This window comes from Papio anubis, chromosome 12 (assembly GCF_008728515.1).
Source record: "Papio anubis isolate 15944 chromosome 12, Panubis1.0, whole genome shotgun sequence".
NCBI lineage: Eukaryota > Metazoa > Chordata > Mammalia > Primates > Cercopithecidae > Papio > Papio anubis.
The window spans coordinates 49960826-49979279 of NC_044987.1; the positions used below are offsets into that span (position 1 = coordinate 49960826).

An 18454-nucleotide genomic window follows, 5' to 3' on the forward strand; every position below is an offset into this window, starting at 1 on the left:
CTTCATCAGCCTCCCAAAGTGCTGAGATTACAGGTGTGAGCCACTGGGCTGGGATGCTTTGTTTTAAAAGAAAAGTTACATTCCAACCTTGATGGCATCTTACCTCCTTATGAAAAGAACCTGGATACTGTTGAATTAGACAAATGATATTATTTTCTTTAGTTGAAAATGAAAGACCCATGAGGTAAATATAAGCCTGCAATAGTTTATGTAGCTGACTGGGGAACTTTGGAATACCAATTAGGCTATGTATATGTAATATTTCTAAAACTCTAAGAGTCAGCATTTATGATCCTAGAAATGTTAAGCATAGGTTTTGATAGGCCACAACTATGCAATGCCACTAAAATATTCCTGTCTTTTAAGCACTTTCTAACAGAATTTCTTTGACTCTGAACCTTTAGACATTTATTATTAGAGGCGTGTTTTTCTCTCTTGGAAGTTATTTTTTCTTCCCGGTTTGCAGCACTTTAATAATGCGAAGTGATTCACTCTACAGAAGCACTGAAGCAAAGAAAAGCCTCATGGAGCCATACTGAGGGAATGAAAACATATCTCGTTAATTCAGCCTTCCCCTTTTGTCCTCTTCCTATCGATCAAAGAAAATTATTTTAAAAATCATTCATTTGGAAACATACATATACAAGGAGTTTGAAATCTGTGTGTGTGTGTGTGTGTGTGTGTTTTATTTTTGCATATACAAAACAAAACCCTCTAGAAAACTACTGAAGCTTTCTGACATCATCAAGTTCTTTTCTGTGAGTCATTAAGTTGCTGAAGCCTAGAAAATCAAATTTAGTTTAGGGCTGCTTGATAATGTAGTAAAACAGTAAATTGTGATTCACCAATTAGTTCATGTAATTAGAAAATCAAAAACAAGCTCTGAGTGGGTGGTGGACACACCTAAGTAAAGTCCATTGTCATTGTCATTCTATGTGTTCACTTGTTATAATTTTAATAACACCTTTAGGTGATGATACTACATTCAAATATTTTTGTGAAAGAGAATCCACAAATATCTGTGTTTATAAATTACACAAGTAAATTAATTACTTAGTTCAGTCACTCATTCGTTCACTATCTTTTCCTTCATTATTTTCTTTCCAGGCTCTGTGTTAGGTCTATCTGGGCCTTGCTTGCATAGAACTCTCATTCCCTGGTACTGTGTGTAAATTCTTCAAAGATAGAAAAGTAAATGTAAGTTAGAATCCTACAAAAAGGATGGCTTTATAGTTAAAATGTAGTCCTTCTGGCTGCTTCCTAAATTCCAATGATGTTGTCAGGACACGTATCAGAAATAAGAAACAACCAGTTTGAGAATTTTCTTGCTTAGAGGTTTTGTGTGGTTGAGAAGAATTATGTGATAAATAAAAATGAGAAAGGAATAGTTTTTAGATTATTTTAAACGAACGTTTCATACGACCTCTGTGCACATTTGTGGAAATCTAAGGTGTCTGGCTGTATTTAAAATGTATTTCTCTCCGTAAATTCAAATCAATATAAGGATTGGTTGGATGGTTGAAACAATTTGTCACTAAGCACTTCAAAATGTGTCTTATTTTGCTCTTTTCTTACTGCTACTGAGGTGCATAGGTACGGTTATATGGTCCAGGGCTTTCCAATAAAGATAATAAAAGGATGATGGGGATGAATTACCTGAGCTTGAGCCACTAAAAAAAAAGGTGTTTCTCGGATGATGCAGTCATTTTCATGCTATTTTACTGTTCAAAAATGAAACAATGTTGTTCTACCATTATCAGTGATTTTTAAGCTCATATTTTAGTGTTCAAACATAACATTTTTAAAAAAACAAGAAAATTATTTTCCTCGTAATTGTATCATTGCCCCTAGATGATTTGTTCTTTGTAAGCTCACAATACATATTTTGTATTATTACACCTCACTACAAAAAATAATCACAGCATTCTAAGGGAAGCAATAATCTTTGATTATTTTTTGTAGCATCTCAGTCGTATATTTTAGAATAGCTTGGATTATATTTCACTTGAATGAAAATGCACAATCAGAAATATCAAGAAAATGTGGTTATTTATAGTTAGAATGAAAATTTAACTCCCAAGCATTATTTAAAATGCAGCTGTCTCCTCCTCAACATATATTTAATAGTTCTCTTCTTATTTTTTCCCTATTTATAGGTCAATGGAACAGAAATTGAATATGAATTTGAAGAAATTACACTGGAGAGGGTAAGAAAATTTTTTTAAAAATCCAGAGCCCCAATCTTGCATTCACATTCTGTTCTACATCTTAATGAGTTGTCTTGTGAAATTATACAATTGTGTTTTATAACCTGGAAGTTTCCCACAGGACTCACAATGAGAATATTAATGAAATGTTCACAGTAGAAAGCATTGAGACAGCAGACCAAATAACAGAATGTTCAGTATGTAAATTTCATTGCCAGGATTTGGAGAAATGAATGGGAAAGAGAAATGTTTGATGAGCTTGTACAGCTCCTTGTTCGTAATGGTTTTATTATTAGTGTTTTGGCTATACATTATTTAGATATGTTACAAGACGTTTTCATTTGTGTGATATCGATACTATCATCATAACTATAGTTACCATGCGTTTCTTATTTAGTTAAAAAAAAGTGGTGCATTTTAAAACCACTCCCATAGGAAAAAACACAACAACCCCAAAGAGCTCTGCAAATACACTGGTAGGGCCCTGGCAAAGTCCTTTGACAAATTAAGGAAACTCTGCAACGCAATCCTAATATATTTAGATATTTTGCAGAACGATAAGAGAAAGGCCAAAGACCATGTAGAAAAAAGTGACCAAAAAGCGTTAACAGGACATTCATTAAAAAAGAAAAAGCCAATAAACAAATGAAAACCTGTTCAACCTCATTAAGAACAAAGGAAGACAATGAGAGCAAACAGGTTTTGCCCGTCCAATTGGCAAAAACTTAAAAGGAATGTGAATATTCAATGCTAGTGAGAGGTTCTGAAAATTAGTACAACCCTACAAGAGCAATTTGGAAACATAGATTAAAAGCCTTTAAAATGAGTACATTTTTTGACCCAGAAATTGTACTTACAGGAATGGACAAATGCACAAAGAATGTGCATATTGACATGATTTATAATAGTAAGGTTTGAAAAACATAGATGTTAAATAATAAAAAAGGATAACATGCTTATTATATATTCATATAATAGAAATTATATTGAAATATATTGAAATAGTACTTTAGAAAATATTTAATTACAAGGATAGAAGATCTACCTAGATTATATTATTAAATCAAAAATTGAGTTTTAAAATGATATTTAAAATATAATTCAATAAACACAGAGCTATGTCATATAATATATATACACAAATACACTCATAAAGCCTGGAAGGATGTACACCAAATGTTATGCATTTTGGTGACTAACTCCTGTTAAGGATTTTGGGGTAATTTTTAGTTTCTCCTTGCTTATATTTATAAATAAACCTACTATGATAAACACATACCACATTTAGTATAAGAAATAAAAATGTAAATATTTTCACTAAGCTATCATTCAAACATAAATTAAGATTCCAGACCTGCACTTTTTATCCTTTTTATCTCCTTTTTAGTTGACTAATTATTCACTTTCCTGAGTCAGAGCATTTCTCATCTTCAGGCTGATTTTTATCAAGTGCGAGTGCTTTTAAACAAACATTTACATTGAAACTTAAGTGTTTGACAGATGGGTTCTTTAAAACTTCCATTATAAACTTGTTAAAATTTTAATGGTATCCTAACTGGAGAACAGTGAGGCTTATGGAAAATCAGCTCAAATGAGACAAAAAACCCCACACATTTCTCCTAAATCATTAAGTTTCTCTCCAAGACAAGCTGTATGATTTATGGAATGCAGTACAACATGAAAATGTGGGGCCTTTCTAAACACAGGACTCAATGCAACTGAACAGGTCTCATGCCCGGGAAGATGAGCCTTCTCCTTTTTCCTCATCCAATGTACATCACCATCTTGAATAGAACACTGTTTCATTGCCCTGGTATTAGAGGTTAAAAAGTAAAAGCTAACATTGGTTTGAGAGAGAACATTCAGTAGGAGTCAGACAACTGTGGGTTCTAGTCTGGATTCTGATCTTACTTGTTTGCTGATCTTCAGCTTGTCAGTTTACCTCACTGACTTACTGCCTTGGGGTACGTGACCATACTCTGAACTTTGTTACTGCCATTAACAGCCCCCTCTCCAAAGCCTCTATCAGGCAATATCTTTCTGAACACTTCCTCCCTTCTGTTCGTATCATTTATTCTAGTACCTTCTCATTGAAACTTCTTTAGCCCCATTGGAACCTCAGATCATTGATTTCACCATTTCTGCCTAGCTTTCACCTTTCTTTATGCCCTCTCCTCCCTCACCACCTAGCATGTATTACCTGGTCCCTCACTCTAATTCTCCCTCTCATGCACATTTTTTTTCTCTTCTCTAGCTTTCTGTGCTCATCCAGCAAAATGCCAGTCCAGGTTAGCTTACCCTGGTTAAGCCAACACTTTCCTCTTCACTCCATGCCACTGCCTCAGCAACTGGATATGGCTAGAGAAACACTCACTCATCTCACTTTAAATTTTTAACCACTGATTTTAAGTGAACTCTCAAGACTTCCTAGCAATTCTTACACACTTCTTTAGAAAAAATCACTTTCTCATACTCTGGGACAACAATTTCACACCTTATCATATCTCCTCAAATCTCAAGCACTCCCTTCTCTCATCCTCTCTTTTAGCTGTTGACCTGCCTTAATATATTTTTGAGAAAATCCAAGTAATCAAATGAAAACCACACTTTCCTACCACCAGGTCTGCTAGTATATTCTCCCATGGCAGTGAAGGAAATTTCCTACTGCATTCTAAGACCAACTTTTTACTTGTTACCTAGACTCCATTACCACTTACCCGTTGAATGATTTTCCTTCTGCAGTTACCTCCTCTCTCTTCTACAATATCAAGCCCTATCTTGCTTTTTACTGAGTAACTTTAACACAGACACAGTATAATATCTTTCACCTTAGAAAAAATAAGTAACCATCCACTAAACCTATGTTTTCCTTCCACTATTACCTCATTATTCTATTTTGCTTTACCAAAAATCTTGGAAAATTGTTTATTTTCATTAGCTCCCCTTTATTACCTCATTTTCTTATTTTAACCTGTTTCATGTTCTCATCCCCACAATAGTCATAAATCCATTTATATCAAAGTCATAACTGGTTCCATCTTGCTAAATTGAAGCATCAGTTCTCAGACCTAACTGACTTCTTAGCAGGATTTGATCCTTCCCCCTTCCTTAAAGATGTCAATATTTTAACTTCCAGGACAAAACACTCCCCTGTTCTTTTACACCCTCAATGGCTGCCCTTTCTCAGCCTCCTTGCTGACTCCTCCTCTAAAGGTTTCAGCACTCCAGATACCCAGTGTACAGACCTCTTCTCCATCTTTTCTTCATTCCCTAGATGGCCTCATCCAGACTCATGCCCTTAGATACCAGCTGTCAACTGATGACTCCTAATTCTGAAGCCATGACATCTCCCTAAATGTGAACTTTGAATGTGTATGGCTAACTGTACAGTTGGCATCTCTGCTGCTTGATTATTAAGAAAGCCCCTTCCCTGCAGTCCCTCTTCTCAGGGCCAAAGTAACTGCTACCCTAATATCCTTCATCTTGACTAATTGGTTCTATCATTTCCCATGTTATTTATGCCAGAAAAATAATCTAAAAGTCTTGCTCAATTATTCTTGATCCTCAGAATTCATGAGTAAGTCCTGCTTGTGCTACCATGAAGATATATTACAAAATCAGTCAAATCTTACCACCTGCTCTGCTGAATCCTAATTCAAACCAATTTCATTCCATGCCTCACCACCATAATAGCTTCCACTTTTGCCCTGCTGTTATCCTACAAGTAACCCGAGTTATCTTTTTTCAAAATATTAATATAAGCCAGATCATACAATTTATATTCTTAAGACACTCCAAAGGTGATAATTAGTTTCATTATCATTACATACAAGGCATTCTGTAATGTGACACCTGCTCCTCTCTCCAACATTATGTGCTCACCACCAACTCTTCATAAATTTCACTCTAGCCACAATGACCTTGACATTTCTCAAAAAAGTCAAGCTTTTCCTAACTCGAGGCCTGTATGTATGTTATTCTAGCTGCCTGGAAAATTGTCCTTTATATCTTTGCATAGTTTATTTTTTTTTATTATTTAAACATCTGCTCAAATATTATCACCTCAGAAAAATCTTCCCTGTTCACTGTAATTAAATTAGTACCATTTCCATCATTCTTTTTTCCCATTTTATTATTACTTAATTGCACTCACCAGTATCTGAATTTTATATTATTTATTTATAGTCAATTTTGTTAACATCTATCCCTTCCTGTAAATATATGCAGTACATAAAGTCATTTTATATACAAGTTTTCTAGAACAGCATCTGAAATTTAGTATATACTCAGGGAGTGCTTGGCATCTAAATGAAGTAGGCCTCTCTCTATTACTGGAAGGACAGTAACATAGACGCACATGGACTGATTTGAATTCAGGTTTGAATTCTGGCTCTAGCACTTTCTGGTCAAGTAACCTTGAACCACATACTTAACTTCTCTGTACCTCAGTTGCCACATCTGAAAATGAGGCTAAACTGTTTATAATTACCCCATAGGGCAGTTGTGATGAATGCAAGAGTTAATGTAAAGGTTTAGAGCAGCATATATAGTTACTTCTAATATTTTCTTTGGTTAACATGGTAGTTCTCACAAGAATTATTTATACATATAATTGAGGAAGTTATTAAAGATGTAACATTCCACTCTCAGTGAACAACTTAATATAACAAGAACTTCTTTTGTCTCTGCTTTTCTTTTTCTTTGTTAGATGTCAAATATCCAATGACAAATAAGTTATGGTATTTGCTGTGTGCATTTACAGCTTACACTTTTTCTATGTTTAACCCCTGTAACATTTAATTTAAGTAATAATCACATTTAGTAACACTCCTATGAGGTAGATATTGCTAATTCCATTTTACATATTAGGATACTGAGACTCAAAGATTAAATCACTTGCCAAAAATCATAGTTTTATAAGGGATGGAGTTAGGATTCAACCCTGTGTCCAACAGATACTAGAACCTGAGCTTATTACCACTGAATTAGACTGCTGTCAAAATTAAGCTTGAATATAATTTCCTCCAAAAAGATTTTCTTGGCTTTTCCTCTTGGGCAATATGCCTCTTTGAAAACAACAGGCGGGGGGCAGTAGCTCAGGACTGTAATCCCAGCACTTTGGGAGGTTAAGGGACTGGATCACAAGGTCAGGAGATCAAGACCATCCTGACTAACACGGTGAAACCCCATCTCTATGAAAATTACAAAAATTTAGCCAGACGTAGTGGCAGGCGTCTGCAGTCCCAGCTACTCGGGAGGCTGAGGCAGGAGAATGGCATGAACCTGGGAGGTGGAGCTTGCAGTGAGCCGAGATCACACCACTGCACTCCAGCCTGGGTGACAGAGCAAGACTCTGTCTCAAAACAAAACAAAACAAAAAACAACACATGAATAGAGAACTTATCACACTAGATGACGAATAAAATCTGTTTCTTCCACTGGCCTATGAATTCTATGATGAAAGAAATTTTCTCATAATGTTCTTTATGTTATCATGGTGACATAAAAAGAAAAGAAAAAGCCCTTGGGAATTTGTAAACAAGTTGACGACTCCTCATGCACAGTAGCATTGTTTAATGCATTAACCACTTGACACACAGAGTGAATTTTGTGAATATCTTTTGTACATTTATTTGTCAAGCACCTGCTAAACACAGGTACAGGGTACAGTCCTTGTTTCATAGAATTTTTCAGCCTGGTCGAGGACATAGAAGTAAATGGGCAAAAACTATGAAGATGAGTAGATTGCTCTCAATATGTGGTCAGCATGAAGTAATTTCCTGAGGCATCATAACTGAACTGGTTTATGAAAGGTGAGAAGGAACGAGCCATGTAAAAGGGAATGGAAGCTAGACATAGTAGCTCATGCTTGAGGTCCCAACTACGCAGGAGACTGAGGCAGCAGGATCATTTGAACCCAGTAGTTCGAAACTGCAAAAAACACTGATTGTGTCACTGCACTCCAGTCTGGGCCATAGAATGAGACCCCGTCTTTAAAAAATAATTTTTTTAAAAAAAAGTAGTGGAGGAAGGCCTCTTAGATAGGGAGTAGCAGGTGCAAATGTTAACGGGCCCATGGAAAACTAACATGCTCAATAAAAATTCACAAATATTATACAAATATATTCATTTATGTCTAAATACACACATGCTTGGGTGGTACCTCTGTATTTAATAATTACATTTGCATATGTTTCAAATATGCTTAAAATATACACTGATAATTGCACATACATAAACTTTGCAGTTCAGTTAAGAAATTTATCTATTATCAAAATTATTTAATTAAACTATAAGATTTTAATACAGTTGACTATATAAAAACCGAAATTCTATCAAATATCTACTCGAACCCTGCCTGTTTTTTATTCCTGTCACTATTACTAAAAATAGCTAAAGAGACCTAGAAAATATGAGGAATTTAGAAACTCAAAAGCTTTATATTATTTGAAGTGACAGATCCTTAATTCTATTTGAAATTAGGAATTTTCGTAAAGATCAACAATGTGAGATGAAAGAATTTGGTCTGAATAAATCAGACATCTAATGATTTTCTAGTTATTCTGATATCTGGAGAACTGGAGAGGCCACTATTAGACAACTTTAATGGGTCTCTTCTTACCTGGCAGTTCACTAATACTGTTTTTAAAATTCCCACATTACATATCTTATATCCTAAACTTGTTTCTTCTACAGGAATTTGCATGATGCAATAAATCAGTCATTTTTCTTTGCCCTGTAAGTCATTTTGCTTTGGTATAGGTGGAATAATGACTAACAAAAGTCAATAATGTACATTTCAGGAAATGGTTCAGATTTTTAAATTTTTTTACTAGTTGCAAAAAGAATCTCTAACTTGTCAGATGAAACATTCAAGTAGTACCACATGGCCATCATTCTGCAGCTGTTGGGAAAGCACTCCAAATGTTTTTTCTTCAGTGAGGGTGGGAGGAATATGAGAGTCAAAGAAGGTAGCTGGTAGTCATTTTAGCATCTTTGCAAAACTGTAATCATGCATGCTGGTTAGCGTTATAGAAGCATCATAAATCCATTATCCATGCTTGGTCAACTAGCTACTCTTGATACAAATCATGTTGGGGATATGTAAGCTATTAATTTCATACATGGAAAATGGATAAATTAGTCAGAGTATGCAAAGACATGGACTGTACTTAGCTGCGTTCGCTAATGTCATAAGAATCCAGGGTGTCAGGAAGGCTTGAGATATCAAAGGTGCGTATGGCTGAGAGGCTCAGATTGTAATAGTAAAAGGAATTTGCGGAATTGTACTCTAGGCATCTTTGAATTCTCCCTTCTCTTTTGCATTTTCCCATCCTACAAAACACTAATTACATTCTTCTATCATTCCCAATATACTTTTGAATTATTTCCTCCTCCATCAACATTGGCAGAATTTAGCCATTAATTATTTGTCTTAAATAGCATACCTACATCCTTTCCCAAATCCTATGTATATGCAATATTGCAGCCAAAGCGGTGTCTTTAAAACATGAAAATGGTTATGTCATTTTCATCCTAAAATTTCTCCAAAGGCTCTTTATTGTCTTTAGGATAAGGTTTAAACTCTTTGGTGTGTTATTTAAGGTACCCATGGATGCCGTCTTCATCTTGCCAGCCTCATTTCTCTCTCTGAGCCCTAGTTCATATTTTGAAGTGTAGTCATTCTGAACTACTTGCAGTTACAGAAATACATTTATATAATATGTGTGAATTTTAATCAGAGTTTTATTGGTTTTGGTTAAAGGTATTACAATAATTTGGGAATAAAAAGAAGCTTATAAAAACAGTGGAGGCTGGAACTTGACTACAAGTGGCCCCATACCCAACACATCTGCCCACTAATCTGTACCTAGCATTGAGTGTGTATCTCCAGGGGCAGACCCTTTAGATCACCAGGCGTTGGAGTTTGCAGCCAGCACTGTTAGGGTCAGCCTGAAGTAACATAGGGGACTAGATGGATGACTAGATATAGCTGGGAGCACCTCTTTCACTGAAATAAACCAAAATATTGAGTAAATCATCACACTTCAAATAGATCTTTTGAAAGAAAACATTGAAAGTTTATAGAGAGGTGACATAGAAACCAAAGTAGAAGAGGGAGGAAGCTGGGAACCCTGCACAGAGTTGACAAGCTCCAGGGCCAGTTCCTGGCCCTGAATAGGACCTAAAGAAGGGTGTACTTTGCTGGTGAAACCCAATGCAGGAATCTAGTCACAAATGAAGAGCCTCAACCCTCTAAAAGCATCCAGAAATGAAACTAATTGACTCTACTCAATATATACCACAATTCAACTCTAAAAAAATAAAGGATATAAAAACAGGTCAGGTGCAGTGGCTCATACCTGTAATCCCAGCACTTTGGGAGGCCAAGGTGGGTAGATCACTTGAGGTCAGTATTTTGAGACAAGCCTGGCTGACATGGTGAAATCCCATCTGTATTAAAAATACAAAAATTAGCTGGGCATGTTGGTGTGTGCTTATAATCCCAGCTACTTAGGAGACCGAGGCATGAGAATCACTTAAACCCAGGAGGAGGCGGAGGCTGCAGTGAGATGACATCACACCACTGCACTCCAGCCTGGGTGACAGAGCAAGACTCTATCTCAAAAAAATAAAAATAAACTCCAAAAGCCTGTCCAAGTGATAGCAATGTCAGATAAAGGAATGCGGCCATCTCCGATGAGAAAGAATCAGTGCATAAACTCTGGCACTTCAAAACTTCAGAGTGTCTCCTTACCTCCAAATAATTGCAACAGCTTCCCAACCATACTTCCTAATGAGATTGAAATGGCTGAAATGGCAGACATAGAATTCAGAACCTGGATGACAAGGAAACACAACAAGATTCAGGAGAAATCCAAGGAAGCCAGTAAAACTACCCAAGAGTTGAAAGATGACAGAGCCATTTTAAGAGAGAATCAAACTAAAGTTCTGGAACTGAAAAACTCACTACAGGAATTTCATAGTATAGTTGCAAGCATTAGCAACGTAATAGACCAAGCTGAGGAACGAATCTCAAGCTCAAAGACTGGTCTTTTGAATCAACGTAGTCAGACAAAAATAAAGAAAAAATATTTTTTAACTGAGCAAAACCTCCAAGAAATATGGGATTATGTAAGGAGAACTAAACTACAACCCATGCTGGTATTCCCAAGAGAGAAGGAGAAAGAGTAAACAACTTGGAAAATGTATTTGAGGATATAATTCATGAACATGTCCCCAGTTTCACTAGAGAGGTTGATAGGCAAATTCAAGAAATACAGAAAACCCCTGCAAGATACTATACAAGATGACCATCCCCAAGAAACATAGTCATCAGATTCTCCAAGATTAACATGAAAGAAAAAAAATCTTACAGGCACCTAGAAAAAAAGGTCAGGTCACTTACAAAGGAAATTTCATCAAGCTAACAGCAGACTTCTCAGCAGAAACCTTACAAACCAGAAGAGATTGGGGGTCTATTTTCAGCATCCTCAGAGAAAAGACATTCCAACCAAGAATTTCATATGCAGCCAAACTAAGTTTCATACACAAAGGAGAAAGACAATCCTTTCCAGACAAGCATAAGGGAATTTGTTACCACCAGACCAGCCATACAAGATGTCCTTGAGGGAGTTCTAAACAGAAATCAAATAATGATACCTGTTACCACAGCAACACACTTAAGTGCAGAGCCATAGACCCTATAGGGCAACTATACAATCAAGTCTACAAAACAACTAACAACAGGATGACAGGATCAAAACATCGTATATCTATAGTAACCCTGAATATAAATGGCCTAAACGCTCCACTTAAAATGCACAAAGTGTCAAGCTGGATTAAAAAAACAGACCCCAGTGTCTTCAAGAGACCTATCTAACATATAATGACAACCACAGTCTCAAGGTAAAAGAATGGAGAAAGACCTATCATGCAAATAGAAAACAAAAAAAGAGCAGAGACCACTATTCTTATTTCAGGAAAAAAAAAAAAAAAAGATTTTAAAATAACAACAAGTCAAAAGTGACAAAGAAGGGCATTATATGACAATGAAGAGTTCAATTCAAAGAGAACTTAACGATCCTAAATATATACATACCCAACATTGGAGCACCCAGATTTGTAAAACAGGTACTTTCAGGTTTATGAAAATACTTAGCCACATAATAATAGTGGGAGACTTCAACATTCCATTGACAGTATTAGATAGATTATCAATGTAGAAAACTAAGAAAGGAATAATGAACTTAAACTAGACACTTGACCAATTGGACCTAATATACATCTACAGAATATTCTATCCAACAATGATAGAATATACATTCATCTTGTTTGTATATGGAACATATTCTAAGATCTACACACTTTATTTGTAAAGCAAGACTCAATAAATGCAAAGAAATAAAAATCATACCAAACATAGTCTCAGACGACAGTGCAATAAAAATAGAAATCAAAACCAAGAAGATCTCTCAAACCACACAATTACATAGGAATTAAACAACTTACTCCTGAATGACTTTTGGGTGAATAGTAACATTAAGGCAGAAATAACAAATTCTTTGAAATTAATGAAAACAGAGATGTGAGTTACTAAAATCTCCAATAGTCAGTGAAAGCAGTGTTAAGAGAAAAGTTTATAGCATTAAATGCCTACATTAAGAAGTTAGAAAGATCTCACATTAACAATGTAACATTACACCTAGAGGATCTAGAAAAACAGGAACAAACTAGACTCAAAGCTAGCAGAAGAAAAGAAATAACTAAAATCAGAGCAGAAGTGAATAAAATCAAGATGCAAAAATATATACAAAAGATCAGCAAAACCAACAGTTGTTTCTTTAAAAGGATAAACAAGATTTATAGACCACTAGCCAGAATAACAGAAATAAAGAGAAGACTCAAATAAGCACAATCAGAAATGACAAAGATAACATTACAACTGATCCCACAGAAATACAAAAGATCCTCAGAGACTATTGTGATCACCTCTATGCACACAAGCTAGAAAATCTAGAGGACATGGATAAATTCCTGGAAACATACAACCTCCTAAGATTGAACCAAGAGGAAGTTGAAACCCTACGTAACCCAATAATTAGTTCTGAAACTGAATCGGGGGGGGGGGGGGGGCGGAAAAAAGCTAACTGTTCCAAAAAAATCTAGGAAGAGGGACCCCTCCCTAACCCATTCTACAAAGCCAGCATCATTCTGATACCCAAATTTGGCAGATACACAGCATAAAAGAAAACTTCAAGCCAATATCCCTTATATGAACATAGATACAAAATTTTTCAACAAAATACTAGCAAACTGAATCCAGCAGCATATCCAAAAGGTAATTCACTACAATCAAGTAGGCTTTATTTCTGGGATGTGAGATTGGCCCCCTATATGCAAATCAATAAATGTGATTCATTGCATAAACAGAATTAAAAACAAAATTCATATGATTATCTCAATAGATTTAGAAAATGCTTTGGATAAAATTCAACATCCTTTGTGATAAAAAATCTCAACCAACTAGGCATCAAAGAAACATACCTCAAAATAATAAGAGCCATCTATGAAAGTCCTATAGTCAACATATGACGTGGGCAAAGCTGGAAGCATTTCCATTGAGAACTGGAATAAGACAAGGATGCCCACTCTCACCACTCTTACAACATGGTACTTGAAGTCCTAGCCAAAAGAATCAAGCAAGAGAAAGAAATAAAAGGCATCCAAATAGGACAAGAAGTCAAACTGTGTCTCTTTACTGAGAGAATAGAACACTATGTATACTGTATATTCTACGAGAGTATAAAATACTATGATTCTCTACCTAGCAAAACCCTAAATACTCCACCAAAAGGCTCCTAGAGCTGATGAAGCACTTCAGTAAAGTTTCAGAATATAAAATCAATGTACAAAAGTCAGTAGCACTTATATACAACAATAACATTAAAGCTGAGAGCCAAATAACAATGCAATCCTATTTACAGTAGCCACAAAAAGATTTAAAAACCTAGGAATCCATCTAACCAAAATGGGGAAAGATCTCTGCAAGGAGAACTGAAACACTGCTGAAAGAAATCAGAAATGACACAAACAAATGGAAAACCATTCCATCCTCATGGAGTGAAAGAATCAGTACCGTTGAAATGGTCATACTGACCAAAGTGGTTTACAAATTCATTACCATTCTTATCACATTACCAACATTATTTTTCACAGAATAAGAAAATACTAATCTAAAATCCATATGTGGCCAGGTGCAGTGGCTCATGCCTGTAACCCCAGCAGTTTGGGAGGCCAACATGTTTGGATCACAAGGTTAGGGGTTTGAGACCAGCCTGACCAACATAGTGAAACCCCATCTCTACCAAACATACAAAATTAGCTGGGCGTGGTGGCATGCACCTGTAATCCCAGCTACTCAGGAGGCTGAGGCAGGAGAATCACTTGAACCCAGGAGGTGGAGGTTGCAGTGAGCCGAGATCGCGTCATTGCACTCCAACTTGGGTGACAGAGTGAGACTCCATCTTAAATAAATAAGTAAATGAAATTCATATGCAACCAAAAAAGATGCTGAATAGCCTAAGGAATCCTAAGCAAAAAGAACAGAGCTGGAGGCATCACATTACCTGACTTCAACTACACTACAAGGATACTGAAACCAAACAGCATAGTACTAGTTCAAAAATAGACACATAGACCAATGAAACAGCATAGAGAACCCAGAAGTAAAACCACACACCTAAAGCCAACTGATCTTTGACAAAGGCCACAAAAATAAGCAATAGGGAAAGGGTTCTGTATTCAATTAATGGTGCTGGGATAACTGGCTATTCATATATAGAAAAATGAAACTGGACCCTTACCTGTTATCATATACAAAATTTAACTTAAGATGGATTAAGACTTAAATATAAGACCTCAAACTATAAAAATCCCAAAGGAAAACCCAGGAAATACCCTTCTCGACATTGGTATTGGCAAATAATTTATGGCAAAGTTCTCAAAAGGAATTTCAACAAAAACAAAAATTGACAAATGAGACCTAATTAAACTAAAGAGCTTCTGCACACCAAGAGAAACTATCAAGGGAATAGCAACCAACTTACAGAATGGGAGAAAATAATCTGCAAACTATACATTGACAAAGGTCTAATATTCAGAATCTACAAGGAATTTAAACAAACAGACCAAAAAACAAATAACTCCACTTCTCTCAAGAGAAGACATACAAGCAGCCAAAAAAACATATGAAAGATTGCTCATCATCACTAATCATCAGAGAAATGCAAATCAAAACCACAGTGAGATACCACCTCATAGCAGTTAGAAAGGCTTTTATTAATAGGTCAAAAAATAATAGATGTTGGTGGAGATGTGGTGAAAAGGGAATGTTTTTACACTGTAGATAGGAATGTAAATTACTTCTGACACTGTGAAAAGCAGTTTGGAGATTTCTCAAAGAACTAAGAGTTGAACTACATTTTCACCCAGCAATCCCATTACTAGGTATCTACCCAAAGAATAATAAATCATTCTACCAAAAAGACACATGCATATATTTATCACAGCACTATTCACAATAACAAAGACATGGAATCAACCCAGGTGCCCATTAGTGGTGGATTGGGTAAAGAAAATGTACATACATTCACATGGAATACTACACAGCCATAAAAAAAAAAAATCATATCCTTTGTGGCAACATGGATGGAGCTGGACGCCATCATCCTGAGCAAACTAACGCAGAAACAGAAAGCCAAATACTGCGTGTTCTCCCTTATAAGTGAGAACTAAACATTGGATACACATGGACATAAACATGGGAACAATAGACACTGGGGAATATCAGAGGGGATAGGGAGGGAGGGAGGGCTGCAAGGGCTGAAACACATCCTAGTTAGGACCGTGCTCACTTCCTGGATTATAGGTTTGACTGTACTCCAAACCTCAGTGTCACACAATAACAAACCTGTGCATGTACCCCTGGAATCTATAATAAAAGCTGGAAAAAAAAATTGTAATTTCAAAATTCCAAGGAAAAATCAGAAATATCAAAGTTAGAAGATTTTTTATAATAAAACAAAAAGTAAATAAAAATAAAAATGGTGGAAAGAAGCACAGTCTTTGAACTCAGACCTTGTTTAGAATCTAGAATCAGCCACTTTCTGAATGACCATGTGTTACTTAACCTATTAAAGCCTCAGTTTTCTCTGTAATGAATGGGATACTACTATCTACTTCATAGCATTGTGGTAAAAAAAAAAAAAAAAGCAATAACATATGAATGCCTAAAAGAGTTCCTGGAACTAGATATGAGATTATTAATATTGTTGGCTATTATAACATTTGTACACAAGCATTTGTCTACCCCCTCTTTCTAAAGATGACATTGTTGGTATAACTTTAGGCTATGATTATTTGACTATGTCAAAACACAAATATATGCTTCTGCTTTGTGTGCGTGTGTATGTGTGTGCACATATGTGACTATATTTGTGGTTAATGGTAAGCTTTTTAAGTGATCTCTGAAATGTGTGTATGCCCAATTATTAATATATTTTTAAGTATGTTAAGTATATAAGTGGAATCTGCCCTTGATTTACAACGATAATTTTTTTCTAGAATAACCTAGCACCCTTTGCAACCGTTTTTTCCTTTGTTAACTCATGAGAACTTAGTTCCAGGCTAGATAAGTAATTACAGTGTTTTATTTTCAATAGTTTGAGACTATGATATTTTGCTCTGATACCTTCTTAAAATATTTTATTTTAATGATTCTCTATTTCTAATCTCTGCATATAAAATACTAAACAGCTAGTGTTTTGTCTGTGCATTAAAAGCACCTCTTCTTTTTAAAGAACATCCTCCTCATTTTAGGGAATTGCCCTTCTCCTCTTTCCAACCCCATGATTCTGGGAAAGAATGCAGTCATAGCACCCCTGGTCACACAATTGATTGATCTAGAGCTGCTCATTGGAATAACATGGTTAGCTAGTAAGAAATAATACTGATAATTAGACCAAATGAATCTCAACTAAACCCAATGAATCTGAACCTCTGGGGCTGCAGCATGGAAAATCTTTAGTTTTAGAGCTATCTGAGTGGTCACATGCACAGTTTAGAAGCTGGCACCTCAGCCAAATCAAGCCAAGCAGATTGTTTCTCAGGATTTTCTACAGTGGAGTATGGGGGCAGAGAGGGGCCAACATTTCCACTGTGTAGTAAAGTGTGAGGTAGAAGACAGAAAAGTGGCTACCATGTGGCCTTTCTGCCATATGAAGTAATGTCATCTGAAATAATGAGCCTTCCTGTAGAGAAAGCTAGACACTGGAGATGAAAGAGAGGGAAAGAAGGAGAGAGAGAAAACTGGCAACTTCCAATTCCCATGTTATAACTGTCCCAAGGACCCAAACAGAAACCACCACCCTCTTTCCTATGTATACATGAGCCTTCCCATAAATTCCTCTTACATCCAAGTACCTCAAATCAGGGATGTATACCTTGCCAAGAAGTGGGGCTTTATACAAATGTATCTTGAAGTTGTACTTCAGGCATCACTATTCTGAAGTTGTCAGATAGGTCATGTGCTAGGGTCATATTGCCACAGCCTGTTCTCAACATAAATGTTGCATTACTTAGATTCTTCACCCTTTCTAAATTTTTTTCTAATTTTCAGCTTTAATTTCTGTGGGTACATAGTAGGTGTATATATTTATGGGGTACATGAGATGTATTGATACAGACATGCAGTGTGTAATATCATGTATCATGTAAAATGTAGTATCCATCCCTCAAGCATTTGTCCTTTGTGTTTCAAACAATCCAATTATACTTTTTTGCTCTTTTAAAATGTACAATTAAATTATTATTTAGACCTTTTCTAAATCTAATCATGTCTTTCACCATGGAGGTAAGATGATAAAGCAAAGCTCTCCAGTAGAACAACATTGGCAGGTTGCTGTAAACCTCAATACCCCAAAGCTTACACATACAGTCTCCTTTAACTCATTACTGTGTCCTAACTTCCAAGAACGAAAGAGCAATTTTCGTAAAGTGGCAGGCAAAAAGAATGACTAGGAACAGGTCTGTGAATTTAGGTCTCCACTGCCTAGAAACCTTTCTGATTTGGAAACCAGCAGGCTTTTGTGTGTGCAAAGTGCTTTTGCAGTGTTAACTATTTGAGTCAGATGTCAGAGAAAAAAAATGTGTGTGTTAGAAATATAGTTTACAGACATTCGGAGGGG

The 18454-nt window shown here is 35.9% G+C and overlaps 1 protein-coding gene across 20 annotated transcripts in view; it reads left to right on the plus strand.

The window, feature by feature from the left end:
- Positions 1-18454, plus strand: part of DLG2 (discs large MAGUK scaffold protein 2) — a 2166350-nt gene that overhangs the window by 1460256 nt on the left and 687640 nt on the right. For all 20 annotated transcript variants that reach the window (XM_031653896.1, XM_017949244.3, XM_017949248.3 and 17 more), the window contains one exon: positions 2157-2207. In XM_031653896.1, coding sequence (XP_031509756.1) covers positions 2157-2207 — 51 coding nt within the window. The remainder of the gene's footprint in view (positions 1-2156; positions 2208-18454) is intronic.